The sequence below is a fragment of the Branchiostoma lanceolatum genome, chromosome 1, assembly GCF_035083965.1.
Source record: "Branchiostoma lanceolatum isolate klBraLanc5 chromosome 1, klBraLanc5.hap2, whole genome shotgun sequence".
NCBI classification, from domain to species: Eukaryota; Metazoa; Chordata; class Leptocardii; order Amphioxiformes; family Branchiostomatidae; genus Branchiostoma; species Branchiostoma lanceolatum.
The window spans coordinates 33712156-33731461 of record NC_089722.1 but is presented as its reverse complement, the minus strand read 5'-3'; the positions used below and the strand labels follow the sequence as shown (position 1 = coordinate 33731461).

Sequence of the window (19306 nt, the reverse complement as noted above, 5' to 3'; positions counted from 1 at the left end):
TTAAGTTCATCTATATCAATTACTTGGTTGAAAGTTGAAGCTAGCCAAGTAGAGTTACAGATTGAAGTTAAGAGAGGTAGCGTTAAACTTTGTAATTATGTTTCAATGACATTCAACTTTATTTTATGTGCTACACCCAAATTTGTGTGTGTGTGTGTCGTATCGCAGGTGTGGCGATGGTGCTTTTCTCTCTGAACATTGAAAAACCGTCACAGTTTGTTGCTAGAACCGATTATTGTTTATTTGATGCTGTGTGAATCTTTCTAAATGCTTCTACAAGTAATGACATGTTTGATTCTAGGTGTTATTATGATGAAAAGATCGTTGCTGCGTCCTCCTACTCCGTTCATCGCTGACCAACCCTGCCTGTTTCTCATCAGGGACAACCGCTCCACCTCTTTCCTCTTCTATGGCAAAATCCTCTTTGAAGCATCACTCGAGTTATCTCTGAATTTTATCGAATAAAAGAATTAGTGCCTTCAGCACTAGTAATCTCATGTTAAGTGACTAATGTGACTTTTCTTAAAAGCCTGAGTGTACAAAACAAAAACGCAGAATCTGAATATTTGTAACCTCTTTTTAGAGACTTTGCATTGTTGCAAGGATGTAACTTAACGCTTTTGATAGAGAACTACATGTAAGGGCATCAATTTTGACTCCATTGTTGCCTTGCAGGTGTTGGCCATTTGCCAGTAGCTCTCTACACTCACTCTCTCTCTCACTTGATCATGAGTCACTAACTGATTTTCTGTTCCCTATTTCCCATCTATTGTGAGGGTTAGACCTTCATGCAGTCAATGTTGCTGCTTCCATTTATGCAAATCTCGGTGGTATCAGATGTTGAGCAGCTTTCAGCTGAGGCTAGAGTACTAGTATGCAAATAATAAGTGTACTACAGAGCTCATGTGCTGCATGCATTGAGTGCAACTATCCAGTGAACCAACATACAACTTTGGCGCTATGCGTAAAGCTTATTAAGAAGGTTCGAAAGTGTGCTTTTTGCTTGCAAGTGTGATGCTGATGGCAATGTGTGCTGTGATTGAGCCAGACCCTCGACTGATTGTCGCTGACCATCCATTTTTATTTCTCATCAGAGACAACCGCTCAAACTCTGTTCTCTTCTATGGCAAAATGTGTAACCCAGCCTTGTAGACCCCAACTTTTATAGACCAGCTACAGCAAGTCTGCAAATTTGAGTCCATTTTGCAGCAGCTCTCTTAGCTTCTGTCAGCTTACTCAGGACCATAAAGAAACCACAGCTTTCTCTGACAAACATTCAGCAGCCATCTAAAGCTTTGATCATTAGTGGAACGTAAAAATACAAACGTAAATGTACACCATATAGTAGGCACTCTATATAGTCATGTACATTTGTATATGTACATTACATACAATGAACTATACATGTATCGGTAAAGAACTCTGACTGGTGTAATGTAGATTCTGATCGATGCTTTAGGTTTGAAAGCATGTTTTCTGTTTGCAGGGGTGATAATGGTGCTGCAATGTGCTATTGTACAGCAGCCTGTTCGACTGTATGTAGCCGATCATCCCTTCATGGTTGTCATTAGACACAACAGCTCAAACTCCATCCTTTTCTATGGCAAAGTGTACAACCCAGCTGTGTAAACTGCTAGCAGTCTGCAAATTTTCCTGCTTGGCCCATAGCTTATTTGTCACCCATAATTAATGAAATCTCTGATAATGCTTGATGTTGGGTGATATGGGTTTGTGATGATGGAGAAGAAATGTGGATTGAAAAGATGGAAATTATTATAATGGCTATGAGAAGCCATAATAAGCTGGTAATATGCATATTGACACTCAAGTAGAGGAGACTGAACTGTCTTTGATTTTTGTTGAATGTCAGGAAAGTGTTCTCAGGCTTGCATCATCTTCTTGTCGTGGGTAGTCGTAAAGTTCCCTAGTAAATCATGTCATCCATTGCATGTCGTCAGTTATCATTGTGTTAGATGATGAAACTGCAATTCAGTCTTAATTTTGGTAACAAAGTTGTGATCAGTTTTCCCATCTTCAAGTGATCAACTATGTCTACAAATCACAAGACATTGATGGTAGGATTTCTAGATACACATCTGACAGTGACATGGTGAACAATCATTTCTATCCATCTAGAAAAAGCAAAGCTTTTTGGTAAGCGTACGCTGTAGTTGCCTCTGCATTGAGATTAGTAATTCACCTTAATGCAAAGGAAGCTGCAAGGGGGCCTTCCAGCAATGAACTATTTAAACAAATCCATTCAGAACTTCTTGAAATATTCTGGTTACATACACAAACACACACAGAGACACAAATGTGAAATGTTTAACTGTGCATTGTGATTGCACATATTAATGTTCAGGGTGTTACCAGTGTTCAATACCCAAAACCCAAATGATCATAAAATAAGATAAGCTAAGATAATTCGACTGTCTACGCCACCTTCACTTCTTGACGATTTTTTGCCTTTTTTCTAGATAGATTGAAATGATTGTTCACCATGTCAGTGTCAGATGTGTATCCAGAAATCCTACCACCAATGTCTTGTGATTGTATTAATTACATCAAATCAATGTTTTACAAGTGATTTGTAGACATAGTTGATCACTTGAAGACTGGAAAACTGATCACAACTTTGGATCAAGGATAGCGAATAGCAGATCGAACTTGGTTGGATGTAGATGAATGGCAGAATCATTGTTTACTTTGCTTTGCTTAGCTTAGCTGAACTTAGCAAGATGAAAATGTTGATAGCATGAAATGTAGAATTTGCAATGAAGAAGACATTTTTGCAGCGCCCAGATTTACAGCAAACTAATTGTGCAAGCAACATTTAATGCTTTTGGATAAAGAAGTGGTTAATCATTAGAACCGATTCTTCATTCTTTGATGCTGTGTGAATCTTTCTAAATGCCTGAACACCAAGCAATGACGTGTTTGATTCCAGGTGTTATGATGATGAAAAGATCGTTGCCGCGTCCTCCTACTCCGTTCATCCCTGACCATCCCTTCATTTTTCTCATCAGGGACAACCGTTCCAACTCTGTCCTCTTCTTCGGCAAAATGCAGAAACCTCTTTGATGCAAACATTGAATTTACTCTTAACCAATTCTACAGTAATTTGCAACTTTCATGATGTCCAAGCTCTATCAAATTAAATGCTTTAATTTGAAATAAAGAATCAGTACCTTTTGCACCAGTTGACATATTCAGTGACTTGTGACTCTCTCTAAAAGCCTGAATGGAACATGTACATCTGATTCCAGGTGTGATCACGTGGAATAGAGCAAAGCCACAGCCTCCTACTCCGTCCATCACCGACCATCCCTTCATCTTTCTCATCAGATTACAGTGTAGATTAGCCTAGGTGTCATCTTTCGAAGTAACCGCTGACTCAATCTTTTCGCTTGCTAATCCGTGCCTCTATTATTAGCCAGTGGTTACTACAGAGGGTGGCGCCAAGCAAGTAGGACACACAGCGAAGCGACGAATACACGCATGATCCTAACATGCATGTCTTACAGGGACTTGAGTGTGATATATTGAGAAGGGTTTTTAGATGCTATTTATGAATTTTTGAGTAATATCAAGCTCGATACAAATCCTATTTCACAGTCCTCAATTAAGATTTTTCAAAGATGGAGAATATTTCGTATTTGAAAGATGAAGAACATTTGGTTGGGTCGGTTGTAGTCAATACGACATTTTTTTTTCAGACAAAACATAAATTATGATTTAGCTCATCAATCTAGTGTCAGCGCATGTGTTAGGAAGGTAAAGAAAAATGTCACTTTTTTTATTTGTAAGAATATTAGGACACAATATTGTACACGGCAAATAATGCACATGAAATAATATTTTGTATATTATTTTAGCATTAATTTGTTATCTAGAACTAACACATAGTAAAAAAAATCCACTGCTTTTTTTCCTAATAAGTCTTCCTATTCAAGAGCAGCTTTAGGTTCTGATTACTTTTGTTAATATGTAGGGCAAGTACGTAGTGAGTTTTATAGGTAAACAGACTGACGACTGTTACTTCATGCTAAGCTACATCTGTAGAATTCTAAAGTTTGTTAATTGACAACGATAGTAAATGAAGCTAGAATAAGCAGACAGTTGTTGTAGACGTTTAGATTTAAATGTGAACTTGAAATTCCGTACTAACGATTCGGCCTGTTAGATTTAATTGACAGCCTGACAGTGTTTTTTAATGCCATTTCTTTTTTAAATGTAAAATTATAACTTACACGCCTCATAACGTTATCTTTTGGATGACGTTGTCATGTTTTGTTGGCCTAAAATTGTTTGAGTTTTTTTAGTGTGTAGTGTTCTATAAAATATAATATAGAAGAACTTTATTGTAGCAGGTAAAAAGTATGATATGAAATTTATATCAAATGTCTGACTCGTGTCCTATAATAGAACAGAAACTGATACTCCTCCCGACTACTGTGCCCCACTCACATTTGGCCCACGGGAATGGTAACACTATATACTGTAAATGCAGAAATGCTCCCGGTCGTTTTATGTTCTCAGTTTTCACGGCGACGTTTCACCACAAACATGTTTGTTCAATACTGTAGTATGTGACTATAGCGCTGCCGCGAACTTAAAACCACCGCAAACACTCCATTTTCTCCTGAGCTCGAAATAAAAACCGCGTGAACTTAAATGCATTAACAGTATATCGTCACTATTCTTGAAACAGTTTACTATACTTTGAAGGTGACGACAAACAGGAAACTGGTATCCGTCTCTTGAGTGCCCCGGGCCTGACAAGGTCTTCCAACTGCGCATTTGCGTCGGTCCAGTCAGTCCGTTGAGACGGTAACGTTACCGTTGTGGAACTGTACCGAACACAAGAACATCGTTTGTCGGGCTTTTGTGAGGCGACAACCCGGCGTAGTTTCTGTGTGTAGGTACGCACGAAGAGTTGATACAATGGAAGTCTTCTCTGAGTTTTGACCTATTTACTTCGTTTAACTTGCGGGACGATTCCAATGTTTTTGTGCTTCTAAAGCAAAGAATCCATGTTTTCCTCGCACAACTTTGATCTAGAACAGCCCTAATATATCTAACGTCATTGGTCAGATGTTGGATTGGGACTGTTAAAGCACACACTGATCGGGTAACAGTAAGATTGGTTTGGCGGTTCTCGTGTAGGCGCGGGGACATACGAAGGGACTAACGACTGAAACAAAAGTGGATTTCTGACATACGAACAGCGGATCTAAATAGTTGAAGTTTGAGAATCAACGTGAGTGTATGGAAACCTTTTGTATCTGGTCGTAAAGCAAATTACAGGCCCGTTGTGTAACACAGTCGCGGCACCGTGTAGTCGTTGCTTGAAACTGGGGGTCTTTCAACGTCGAACTTTCCCGATCATAACGTACTCCCTGTCAACAAAATTTTTCACGACACTCAAGACACTGTACTACGTGGTTGCAAGCCTTGAAACACTTGTATGCTGTAAACTGATTTTATGCGTACTCTGTAAACAGTTTAGCGGCCATGTTTGTAGGCTGCAGGGGAAAACCTTTCCTCGCTTGTCGATAATGGGTCATTTCCAGTAGGTGAAATTGGATTTTTGTAGTGAAAAGGATGTGAGGCTGGAGACTCTTTGCATATAATAAAACAGCGATCAGACGACTTCGCATTCCTTGGAAATTTAGAGACCGTCGGACACCGAGAAACTTCGCTGCAGGGTGAGCACCAACATGGCCGCCCACGGAGGGCAGGGGTGATGACGTCACGTGAATACGCCCTATATGTAACGTTACTGCTAAGATCATTTTACTGAGAAATGAGCCTCAGAAAAACACGGCTATGTCTATACAGATACATGAGTTGTTATGGTTTAGCCAAAGGAATTAGTCTGTTATTGCTGTGCCATCACCATCAACAACGTGAAATCTGATGTGTTTTTCTTCAACGAAGTGAAGTACCAAACAAATCCGATAACGTAGTCAGCAATAGCGGAGAGAAGTGAGCAGAGACAGCATTATAAAGATTTTCGGAACTTACAGCCGCCAAAGCTTGGTTACCAGACAAGGCCACTAAGAATTAATCGGTTACAATTCAGATCCCTTTTACCTTCAACTTTCAACTGCAGACTTCAGCCTTATTACCTTCGCCGAGAAGGTTATGCAGAGGGTAGCGTTTGTTTTGGGTCCCCTAGCGGCTTGTTACTGTACTGTAGCGGAACTTCCTGTTTTGATATCTCGTGTTCTGGACATGCTATGGTCCTAATTTTTGAGTGTTAGATAGCTCTTTGGACAGTAAGTGAGTGGTCTAGGTTTGGGCTCCCTAGCGGCCTTTCTTTAGAACTGCAGGAGCAGGTTTTGCTTCAGACTTTGAAATGGAATAACTCAAGAAGGCTTGTTGGATGGTCATGATTTTTTGGTAAGTAGATAGCTTAAGTGATGATGTACATGATTAGATATTTATTGTGCGAATATGTATCTAATTTGCATAGTTAATGAGGAAAGTTTATACAGCCGCCAATTTCCATGATAGGACTCTGAAACATGTGACATATCTAACTGAGGAGGAGAAAAATATGAGTTGATATCAACTATGCAAATGATTATCTCATTTGCATAATCAATGAGAAAATACTTTAACTCAAGATGGGCTCAATGGATGGTTTTGATTTTTGGTAAGTAGATAGCTTGAGTGATGATGTACATGATTAGATATTTATTATGCAAATAAGTATCTAATTTGCATGATTAATTAGGAAAGTTTACACAGCCGCCAATTTCCATGATAGGACTCAAACATGTGACACATGTAACTGAGGAGGAGAGAAAAAGTACTAGATTTCAACTATGCAAATGAGACCTCATTTGCATAATTAATTAAGGAGAAAATACTATACCTCAAGATGGGCATAATGGATGGTATCGATTTTTGGTATGTAGATAGCTTACGTGATGCTTTGTATGATTAAATGTAATTATGCAAATCAGATTTTCTAATTTGTTTAACTATTGGCACAATTTCAAAAGCCCGCTCTGTTCCAGGATATGACTATTCAAATATGTGACACTTCTAACTGATGAAGGGAGGAATGTTAATAGATAGAAAATATGCAATTGTAGGCGTAATTTGCATAATTAATGAGAAGCTACTATAATTACATACAGGTAAATGATGGCAATTTCATACTTGTGGCATTTGAAAGTTATGTGAATGTGAACATCGTTGAATCAAATTATGCTAATAAGGACCTCATTTTCATAATTGATGATAAATGTAAGCATAACCTTCTTTGATAAGCTCATACTTTGGACAACTTCTGTTTTTCGGCTGAAGACGATCCACTGATATAATTTATGATTGATGAGAAACACTCTTAAATACGTCAGTCATAAAGGTTGAAATAATTTGGCGAAGGTATGAGGTCGTGGAACTCTAGTTGACATTTGTTTCTTTCGTACATAATAGCAATATGGACGCCAAAGATCCAAAGCATCCTGGGAACGTGGAAAGCAGAGAAGAGGGGGGGGGGGGGGAGACATTACCTCATTCTCGCATAGGAGGTGACCACAAGAAAAAAGATCATAGCTAACTACCTACGAAACAAGAACTGTGGAATGTGCAAGTGGTGGAACGGCTATGGGTTTGAGCCACCTCCTCACAAGTGTACAGCAAACATCTCTGAGCAGGCCGTCATAGGAGACGAAGAGGAGGCAGGAAGAGCCATGGCAAAAGACTTGCTGGAAAACAAACTTACGCTCGGTGGCGTATTATATATATATATATAATACGGGATATATCGGGATATATCGGGATATATCGGGATATTCACATTTATGTATTATGGTTTATCTAAACATGCTTTCTCCCTGTGCAAATTCAAGGTTCCTAACAACAGATTGGAAGTTCCTAGCAACAAAGTTGGGCCTGAACCAGGCCAGTAGCAAGAACTTCTGTATTTCATGCCACTGCACCAAGAAGGAAATCTGCAATTTCAACAGTAAGTACCCATAATCATGTTACAATATCTTATATATGAAGATGTTTCCATGCTGTACATACATTGAAGTACCACTGCACGAAATGGCCTCGTTTCCCGGCGTATACGTACCGGGATTTTTCTGTATTTTTGTCGGATACTGACGGATACTGACGGATACATGCGGATTCGTGTAAGGTATCCGACTATTTCCGCACCGGTATATGGAATATTTCCTGAAGAATCCGAAAGTAAGGGATTTTCGACGAATACGGAGCCGTACACTGTACGGAAATGCCACCGATCCTGACGGATACGAACAGGAATTTTTCTGTATTTTTGGCGGATACTGACGGATACATGCGGATTCGTGTAACGTATCCGACTATTTCCGCACCGGTATATGGAATATTTCCTGAAGAATCCAAAATTAAGGGATTCTCGACGAATACGGAGCCGTACACTGTACGGAAATGCCACCGATCCTGACGGATACGAACAGGAATTTTTCTGTATTTTTGGCGGATACTGACGGATACATGCGGATTCGTGTAACGTATCCGACTATTTCCGCACCGGTATATGGAATATTTCCTGAAGAATCCGAAAGTAAGGGATTTTCGACGAATACGGAGCCGTACACTGTACGGAAATGCCACAGATCCTGACGGATGCGTACAGGGATTTTTCTGTATTTTGAAGAAAATGGTGAATACTGACGGGTACAGGTGGACCCAACAACGAATCCGTAACGGATCCGACTATGTGCTTGCTTTCCTAATTTAACTATACCCAAAACATAATTTTGAATGACAGGAAGTTTGGGAAAGCCTGTATGTAACATATGTATCATTTCATATCTCAACATAATGTATTTCTAAGTTCAAAAACTATCAAATACAATACAATACGGAAGTACTATATGGCTAAATGATCCATTTCATTTGAGACAGGCTGAGGGACATCCACATACTCAAAGCACCACTGCATATGCAGGTTAATGTCGGTAAATTGGGGTTGTGCAAGCACAATGTTCTGAAAAATTATGAAATGTATTACAAGTAACACCATCACAACATTGTGGTAATATTTACTACTGTATAGTGCCCTTGGACCAAAATTATCTACATGTTCTAAATATTCCACTAAAGTAATAAAAGCCTTATTTGTGGCCAGCTCTTAGTCTAAAAGCCATCAGATACAATTATTTCAAATACAGAGGTTGAAAATAGAAAGTAACATTATACTGTCTGAAGAACTCCCATGATGACACGCCACATTTTAAACGTAAGTAGCATATGCCGTGGAACTGCATGTGTATAATCGTCCTCTCCCCATTCTCTGACTACATCTGAGTTCACTTCTTCCATGCATTCTTGGTAAGGGACAGGCAAGGCTGATTTCTTCTGTATCTGCATGTTGGACTCAGCTTGGAGTCCATCTTGTGATGAACCAGTTCCTATATGATAAAACCAAATGATGAATAAATATCAATTCACGTATTTAAGGAACATGTCACATGATTTTGACATGGGCTTCGTTTCATCACAGCAGCTACAAAAAACACGGGACAATGGATATCCATCATGCCTCTCTCAGCTAACATTAATGTGTACCGAAGATGGACTTACCAAAGGAGCCTGAGGTACTCAGCAGCTGAGCATCTGACAGTTGATTGCTTTGTTCCCAGCCAAGGTCCTCACAATATGTGCTGCATTTGTGAAGGAAGTATCTGCCGATGCTGTACTGGATATATATATATAAATGGAAACAATGACAAATATTAAACATATCACATACTCGCATGTGTAAAAAAATGAATCTGGGCATCGTTGAATTGACTACGTAAAACTTACATCTATAACTTGAATATGATATTGATCAAACATGCACGGCTATAACTGAATGAAATAATCACTGAGGCACACTACTGCCTCCTTATAAGTTCTAGTTCACTATCCACAAACTGTGGGATCTTTGTGGGACAAATACTTATGACATTTTCTTCCCTTCCATATCTTTAATTATCTTTCCCTCCACTGCTTGCTATTTTGTATCTGAAACGTTAACCAGACACACATGTCTGCTGACCATTGGCAAGAATGAACAAATTGAAATTTTAAATTTCCTAGATCCTAACGCCGTAAAAGGGCAGGTCGGCTGGAGAATTCTTATGGTCATGCGAATGCGATGATATGTCAAGCCACAATAGGAGGATAACTGACGTCAAAACTAGTTAGAAACGGGAATTTTTCAATTTGTACTTACCAAAGGGCAGTCCCTCAAAATGATGAATCAACTCCCTACCAGCGTTTACAAGGGGGGAGGGGGGCGACGAATATTGCATGCACGAAGAAGACAACGTCGCAATTCCGTGCGTTTGAGTTTACACCGAATTCCCTTCGACTCTCAAGTCACTCAAAAATCACTGGTCGACCATGGTAGACTCTGGCGATGCCATGTTAAGCACAGAAGGTGATGAAACGCCGTTCTTGTCTGTGCTGTTAACCGAAAGAAAACCGTTAACGTTTGTCGCGCCCAGAAGTGTCTTGTGGGTAATTTGGATATCCGACACGAATCCGTGTTCCGTACACGTCAGGATCCGAGACAGCTCATGACTTCTAACATATTGGCAAATCTGAACTTCTAACATATTGGCAAATACAAAAAAAAATGAAAGATCCGAGTAGATATTGTATCTGTACCCGAAACGTATCCAGACGTATACGGCATCAGAATTGCTGGATCTGAGGTGTTCCTGGTATTTGTCCGAATTTGCTCGGAAACGTTCCGTATCTGTACCCGAAACATGATATGAAGGATCCAGACGTATACGGCGCGGGAATTGTCGGATCTGAGGTGCATCGGATCCAATCGGAAACGTTCCGTATCTGCTATGATGCGCAATTCCGGATCTGTTGGATTCGTCAGGATCTGAGATCATGCCGCGTGCCGTGCAGTGTGTATTTGTTGGTCAGGATCCGAAGCAACTACCGACAAACAATCCGAAAATCTCTGCCATATTGACAAATATCTAGAAACGAAGGATCCGCGCAAATATCCTCAGGTATCCGACGCGCATCACGGATCCAGACGTATACGGCGTCGGAATTGCCGGATCTGCGGGCACTTCAGTATCCGAGCAGTGAACTGGGATTTTTCCGGATTCGCTCGGAAACGCCATGAGGCCCGATTCCGGATACGTCGGATCCGTCAGGATACGTGGCCATTTCGTGCAGTGTACATTAGCTGACCAAAAATCTCGGCTACTGTATACCATGGTGTTAGATTTTGAAATGCACATCATGATACGTTATACATTTCTAAATGGACTGCAATCTTCTGCTGTGTTTTCAAACTGAATGTTTGAGACATGACAAAGTATGGTAAAACATGACAATAATACACATTTCTGCTTTATCTGTACAGTCGACGATTGGGACATACAGAGGCGCCCTGGGGATCACACAACATACATTGGCAAGAGAAACCACAGGGGGCATATTCTGCCACCATTACTACACTTGCCATCTGTAGTCATTGTTCCAGATGTTCTACATTGCGTATGTATTTGGTAGGAACTTGTAGATAATCGATCTTTGAAATTTTACTTATTTCTTTCTTTTATCAAATATCAGTATCAATACTAAACCTTATGCCTTTTACAGGGTATGCGAGTCCGGGGCAAGAAGTTTAATCAGGTAGCAAAACAACCCTTTTGCGATGTTGTTTTCAATTTGATATTTGTGTTATGTACTGATGACTTTTCATTACTGTCTTGATAGCATCATTATGTTAATTCTTCCTTAAATACAGGTGGTTGTGTGGTAGATCAACCAGTGAAGGATAGATCAGCTGGTGAGGGCGATGAAAGAGATTGATGTGCCCTTCAGAATCACGGAAGGGGCTGGAGATGATGGGAAGGGGTCAGTGAAAACATGGACGCAACTGAATGGTACGATTGATGATCCAGTATATTTTATATGTTCTTAAACGTTTAAATCAAATTTCCGAGCTAAAGTATCAAATTCGCAGAGACATGGGCTAATACTGATTTCATTTACAGCAAAACAACTGGAGCGAGTCTTTGCGAAGCTCAACCTTAATGCTGTGCTTACATACAGGTGGGGCCCTAGAGGGCTGACTATAGCCAGCCTGTCTGTGGCAAAGCTTGAGGTTGAGCTTCCTAAACATGGATTGCCCGATACTGGCTTGAAGGCCGCCCTGGTGGAGAGGTTATCCAGATTCCTCAAAAGTGATCAGGTATGGGGGGAAAAGTTGGTACCCTGCAGTGATGTTGAGTTTTTGTCAATATCAAGTTTTGACATCTGTTGTTCTCATGTATTGAATAGTAGAAACAATATTTTTTTTTACAGATTCCCCTTCCAGAGGATGAGGAACAGGATGAGGAGTCCAACCAAATTCTCGTAGTTGAGAACATCATCCAACTGTGGAAAGTAAGCTATATCCACTTCTAATGCTCGAATTTCTGTACATTCACTGTAATTCTAATTATAGATCGAAAACAGACACGGCATAAGTTATCGCTATCCATCTGTAATCTATATGCTGACATTTACAGGACTTTGAGGTGCAGGCAGTCGCCATGAAAGCTAGCCCAGGCGAGGAAGGCAATCTGACGCCTTCTTCCTTAATTCAAGGAGCGGGCAGTCAAGTGGGGAACATTCTTCCGCAAGGCTACATTTGATGAAGTCAGTTCAACCACTAATGATGTGGTCACAAAACTGATTTGAAACGATTACAGCTGTTACAATAGTTGTCACTGTTTCTTACTACCCAAGAATATAAATCCTTATATTGCCTTTGTTTTATATCTTTCAGCATGTTACACCGTATATACATGCTAAGGTTTACCACGTCCAACAGTTCTTGGCCAAGTATAAATTCATAAACGACCTCTCATGTGAAAATGTTGAGCAGCGGTGTGTTATATCTTACATTTGAATTAGTAAGAGATAACTAATTGTATACACGTATGGCATAAGATTCTACATACTGTATACATGCTTCAAAAATCTAAACACTTTTGAGATGTTCTAATATGTACATATGTTTATGTAGAAATAATCATGAAAAATGCTTTTTCTGCTTAGAAAAATCACACACAAACCCGGCAGCCCGAGGAGTGGCAGGGGCAGCACATGGACCAGGCAGGTATGATGATGGCTTGGAAGTTAATCTGTTTTCTTGGTAGAAGTCATTCTAGAACAAGTTTTAACTGTAGTCGCCATTACACAAATTGGACTTACCCAAATTGTCGACTCTACAACACCAGTCTTCGTCGAGGAATGAGCAATTCACCACTGAGATGGCGTCACGTGACTCGGTGAGTAAGGGTGGTCAAGGAAGCAATTTACATCAGGGCCTTACAGCCATCGCTCAATAAGGACGGGGGACGCCACAGACTTTCTGCAACTTATGATCCACTGCTCACCGAGTCACGTGTCTCATCTGCATAACGTAACGTCATCTCAGTGATGGATTGCTCATTCCTTGACAAAGACTGGTGTCGTACAGCCGAAAATTTGTGTAAGTCCAATTTGTGTTAAAACTTGTTCTATTTATGATGATGTCTGCACTGCATTTCCTTTCATTTCCTGTGGATCATGTGACAGACAACACACATTGTAACGGTTTGAATCTGATTTTTATTGTGTGTTCAGTTAGGTTTTTTTTTCCATACATAATTCTTTAAACAAAAGAGTAACTAAAAACTTAAAAATTGTTAGTTACTCTTTTGTTTCTACACTTTAATTCATTATTGTAAATCACCTTGTTTAAGAAACATGAGGAAGGAGTATGATAGATCATATTGGTTGCAACTTTCCCAAGAACCATGTATTTCGATCAGTTATATGATTGTGTGTATTATTTTCTTTTTACCTGTGGGGAATAAATAAACAAGTTTAATATATCCGACAGTGCCTTCCACAAGATCAGGATGCTGGGACAAGAAAAGATCCCTCCACTACACAGGGTTATTGAGGAAAAAAAGGAAAACTTCAGACCAGGCTAGGGATCTTGTGTGGGCACAACGCTACCTAGCGATATATACAAGTATTGTTGCTCTCCGTGACTACTAAGGAGATTAGGGTATAATCCACACCAGGCTGTGAGTCAATTAACCCTGCATTTCCCGGCTGAATTGGCCCAGATCGTAATGACATGCTATCGTCATCACATCATCTGGTGCGGTAGGTGACGCAAGTGTCCAGAATGCCTTAGAAGCAAAAATAGAAAGGGATCGGGAGGAATCCTTAAGGCGCAAATCCATTAACAACTTGGGCTGTCACACACTTGTGAATGACACCCTTACAACAACATCCAGTCCCATTCCACAAGATGCCCAAGCACTGCTGCAAGACACCCCACCACCACCACCAAACGAAGAAAAATCTGTGCAAGTAGGTTAAAGCCCGCCCATCGTCGTCAGTCAGAAGACCAAAAGCTTGAAGAGCACTTCAGATCCTTTATAGAACAGGGAGACTGGGTTGAACTTGTTGAACTCGAACAGTCTGACACAAAATGGAGAAGGTGTCTGTGCAACAACGTAACCCTCGAGCCTTTTCGACTTAAAAGGATTAAAAAACACATATCAAACAGACTGAGTGTAAACGAAACTATTGTCCAAATTTGAGCATAAGAATGGAAAAAAACGACTTTTGGTCCTTATTAGATTTTGCAGAAAATGAAGTTAACGGGAGATCACACAAAAATACTACAGACCCCAATATATCACAACCACGAATGGACAGAAAACTCCAAAGGATTGAATAATCCTATAAAACACAAAACTTTTACACAGATTTCGGAAACACGATTACTGGACGGTTAGAACAATTAGATAAACATTCCCATAATTTGCTAGATTTTTCCTTTTCTGCAAAATAAGTTTTAGACGTCATAAAACAATTCTATCTGGTTTGGGGTTCTCGCGCGAGATTAAGTCAACAAAACAAGGACACGTACAGATTGTAGTTTCTGCTGGACTTTTGAGGGTTTTTTTTGTGCGACATCGCACGAGTAACAAGTGCATCAGGAGAAGCGAAAACGATCAGGAAGGTTACTAATAGCCACGACCATGTCATTGTGGTAAATTGCAACAACTTCACTTTATCACGTACCGTCCTACCCTGTCTGTTCCGTTTGTAGGCTTTGCTATATACACTGGAATCAAAGATTTTGAATTTGATACATGTGCTGGATTGAAAGCTTTTCAAGACGATCACGCGTTACGACACCTCTGTTCTAAAAAAAATGCGCAAATCTGAAGCGCATTGCTTCTTATCTTACGATCCTAGGCTTTCCTGTGCTTATTAGATTAGTGAAATTGTGCGATTGATCTTTGTTGATATGAATGATCTACTTGCTTGACCTAATTCTCTTCGCCCTTCTAAGGTTAAAGCAAAGGCGTTCCGGAGCATATATGAGCTAACACTTGGAGTACAGGGTAAAAATGGACATAAGCCGGCCATACATATTTTAAAACGTCTTCAATTTGCAGAGAACTTAGATTAGATGTATATCGTTGTTTCAAAGTAACTTTTTTATTGTAAAATATGTCACAACTATTTGTTTACTTTATCAAAACTAATAATACAATTTTTAAGGTAAAAAAATTGTGTAAGGACAATCCCTAGAGTTTCAAAACTCGTAGTTTGTTTTTGTGTACAGCTGCTAACGTTACCTGTGAACAGAAACTAGTTACTTAACTTATATGTCACGTTTCCGATCGCCTCACAAATTAGGCGGATGTCTACAAATCCTTAACGACCTCCCTCATTGGCTCTCATATTTACTCCTTACTTGTTCCTTATTCCCTTCCTCATTCGTCACTGCTATATCGTATGGTGGGTGACGTGCGCACGACTACCCAATACCGTTTCTATCCAGTTTGTGAATAGACAGAAGACTTAAGTTCTCTTCGGAGTTTACTTCACTCACTCACTCACTCTCTCCCATACCATAGCTTAGTCAGCCGTCGGGGCAGCTCTCCACTGCTGGCGGTCTCCCGCCAGTCTGGTCATCTGGTTGGCTGAATGACCGCTCCACTCCTATAGGTCTGTGATCCACGAACGATGGGGACGTCCCCGCGGCCGCGCACCCTCCGCTTTTCCCTGAAGAATTGTGTGTGAAAGTGTGCCTTTCGCCCTAGACACATGTCCGAACCACTGCATTTTTTTTTCTTTTTAACTAAGGACAGGAAACTGTCAAGTGGGCCTTGCAGAGTATGGATGCGTTTCTTGACTTCTTTGTTTTTGGTGCGTGATGTCCAGTGCACTCGTAGCAGTCTGCCATAACAGTTCATTTCAAACGCGTTGATTCTCTTCACTATTTCTGCATTTAGTGTCAACGACTCAGCGCCATACATGAATATTAATAACACAAGGCAACGTAGTAGACGGATCTTGGTTGACATGGAGATATTATGACTGGACCAAATGTGTTTGAGTTTTGACAGTTCAAGGGTTGACTTAACAATCCTAGCTTTCACCTCTTTCTTAAAAAATCGAAATTCATCCATATCATTGATTGTTTCTTATAGGGCATTTCTTTAAATGATCATTTTACTAGACTTTCGTAAGTCTTTGGTGTAGAACAGGACATGGCCGATCATCTAATGTTATTTTTACCCTTCCTTTGTCTACCGTTTGTTTGTACCTGACCTTACCGCAACATCCACCAAAACTAACAAGAGAAGATAATAGTTAATGAAATTAAATAATAAAAAATAGTTTAATTGACAAAAGTTTAAGAATGCTACTTCTTAACCATTGAAGTGCCACCTGAACTTGCGCACATGATAGATATAGCTAGTTGACAGCACGTCGGCAGAACGTACTGCGTATACGGTAATTAGCCTTCTATTTGAACCTAGTATAGCTTCCAAGTCCCTTTTGTTCTCTTTGGTCAATTTTGCATCATTGCATGAGATATGTCTTTGGACACAACTATATGAACCTATAAACGAGATTTCAACCATGAATACGCAAACACCACCTTAAACACTTACATTTGTTTGTTATCTCCATGAAAAATGGAGATATTGTTTTGGGTGTGTCTGTCTGTGTGTGTGTATGTTTGTGTTTCCGCATCACTCCACTCGGCATAACTCAAGAGCCACTAGATGGATTACAATGATATTTGGTATGTGGGCGGGTGTTGTGAAGCCGAAATTCAAGGTCGATTTTGGGCCCCCTGGCATGTGACCTTGGTACTGCAGCAGAACTTCAATTTTTGTATCTTTTGACCTAGACGTGCTGTGGTCTTGATTTTTGAGTGGCAGATAGCTTGTGATGTAATAAAGAAGTGGTGTAGGTTTGGGCCCCCTAGCAGCTTCTTCTGGAACTGCAGGAATGTTTTTGTGAAAATTTTCGCAGGAGAATAACTGAGCAAAGGAACAACGGATTTCCATGATATTTAGTATGCAGGTAGCTTAGATAGAGATATACACAATGAAGTGCAAATTATGCTAATTGGGACTTAATTTGCATAGCTAATGAGGGATATCTATGTTTGCAGTGTTTTCCATTATCAGACTCAAATACATGTAACATATGTAGTTTATGGAAAGTGGAGCATCAACAGATACCAATTATGCAAATAAATCCCTAATTTGCATAATTAATGCAAAACAGCATGATTCATCTAATTGGACAATTTTAGGACTGTCAATATTGCAACATGTAAGTTAGATAAAGGTGTTTATGACGAAGCATATATTATGCAAATGTGTAAGTTATTTGCATGAATAGAATTGTTCATGGAGATATGAGGTCGTGGAACTCTTGTTTTATTCATATTCTCATTAGTGTATGCAATCCTACAGTATTTTTCCTGGAGTCCATTTACATTATATACAATTAAATCAATTACAAGAACAAAACTTACACAATTTTTAAACGGTTAATTAAAAATGAAATGTTATAAACTCAAATTTAAGTGCGAGAGGTCAGCGGTCAACTGAAATAACGGAAAACATAATTTGGCTATCATTTTATATTTCCTGCCGACGTGCTCTAACTGACCCATATTGTACAAGGTGACCATGGAAGTCACCCATCACGTGTTTACGTCTTAGTTTACATGGTACTTTCAATTGAAAATTTGTTGACCACCGCTGTTGAGGATGAAGAGGCAACGGAAGCTTGAATGTAAGAATCCCCACAGTGCAAAAAAGGGAAATATTTAAACGAATTTATTGCTTTATCATTAGAAAAAATACAGAAACTAGTGATTAGCCCCACTCGATTATAAAACTGTATCAAAAACGTTTACTTACCCTTATTGTATTGCATTAGTAATTAGGATGTTAACTTTATTCTATATTTGGATTATGTTAAACAATTCATCGTGCAATGAAGTTCTTCTTATCAAAGGCATACATGATTTAATTATGTTTTTACAAGCCTTGGACTGATGTTCCAAAGATGATGAAGTGTGTGACACGGACAAGAATACGAGAACTTCAAAGCCACAGACATCATTGATTTTGTATACATTTATTACAATTACAAGCAAACATACAACTATCAGTTGATGCAACGCTGGTAACTCATTACACCATCAATATCAACTATGTAACACTTGTCACTGATCACAGCATCAATATCATTTATGTAATTCTTGTCACTTATTACAATTTCACTTGTCACTGATTACAATATCAATGCTATTTATCTAACACTTGTCACTGATTACAATATCAATATTATCTATGTGATTCTTGTCGCTGATTACAACATCAATATCATTTATTTAACACGTGTTACTGATTACAATATCACTTCTGACTGATAACAATATCAATAGCATATATGTGATACTTGTCACTGATTACAACATCAATATCATTTATTTAACACTTATCACTGTTTACAATATCACTTGTCATTGATTACCATATCAATATCATTTATGTGATACTTGTCACTGATTACAACATCAAGATCATTTATGTAACACTTCTCACTGATTACAACATCAATATAGACCATGTATCACTTTTTCCTAATAACATCAATATCATTTATGTAACACTTGTCACTGATTACAACATCAATATCATTCATTTAACACTTGTCACTGATTACAATATCACTTGTCACTGGTTACAATATCACTTGTCACTGAATACAATATCAATACCATTTATGTGATACTTGTCACTGATAACCATATCAATATCATTAACATGATACTTGTCACTGATTACAACATCAAGATCATATATGTAACAGTGTTACTGATTACAACATCAATATCGTCCATGTAACACTTTTCACTGATTGGAACATCAAGATCATTTTTGTAACAATTGTC

The 19306-nt window shown here is 39.2% G+C and overlaps 1 protein-coding gene and 2 long non-coding RNA genes across 3 annotated transcripts; 2 read left to right on the top strand and 1 right to left on the bottom strand.

Moving 5' to 3' along the window:
- The first annotated feature begins 4775 nt into the window (after positions 1-4775).
- LOC136420577 (uncharacterized) lies at positions 4776-11533 on the top strand. Its single transcript, XR_010753262.1, has 3 exons — positions 4776-4922; positions 7869-7984; positions 11393-11533. It is a non-coding gene; the product is annotated as an uncharacterized lncRNA (long non-coding RNA).
- Positions 8811-10788, bottom strand: LOC136420574 (uncharacterized). The gene is made up of 2 exons (XR_010753261.1): positions 9595-10788; positions 8811-9422 (listed from the first exon to the last, which is right to left on the bottom strand). It is a non-coding gene; the product is annotated as an uncharacterized lncRNA (long non-coding RNA).
- Positions 11534-11609: 76 nt separating the features above from the next.
- LOC136420570 (uncharacterized) lies at positions 11610-15696 on the top strand. The gene is made up of 7 exons (XM_066407539.1): positions 11610-11664; positions 11780-11918; positions 12030-12226; positions 12340-12420; positions 12546-12675; positions 13078-13138; positions 13907-15696. Exons 2-5 carry the CDS (start codon positions 11831-11833, stop codon positions 12669-12671), a joined length of 492 nt encoding a protein of 163 aa, XP_066263636.1. The 5' UTR covers positions 11610-11664; positions 11780-11830; the 3' UTR covers positions 12672-12675; positions 13078-13138; positions 13907-15696.
- Positions 15697-19306: the final 3610 nt, after the last annotated feature.

What these genes read in the sequence shown, in the direction of transcription:
- LOC136420570 (XM_066407539.1), top strand. Translation starts at nt 11,831, where the DNA reads ATGAAAGAGATTGATGTGCCCTTCAGAATCACGGAAGGGGCTGGAGAT. An exon ending in AACATGGACGCAACTGAATG is followed by an intron (nt 11,919 to 12,029) that starts GTACGATTGATG and finishes TTTCATTTACAG; the next exon opens with CAAAACAACTGGAGCGAGTC. An exon ending in GATTCCTCAAAAGTGATCAG is followed by an intron (nt 12,227 to 12,339) that starts GTATGGGGGGAA and finishes TTTTTTTTACAG; the next exon opens with ATTCCCCTTCCAGAGGATGA.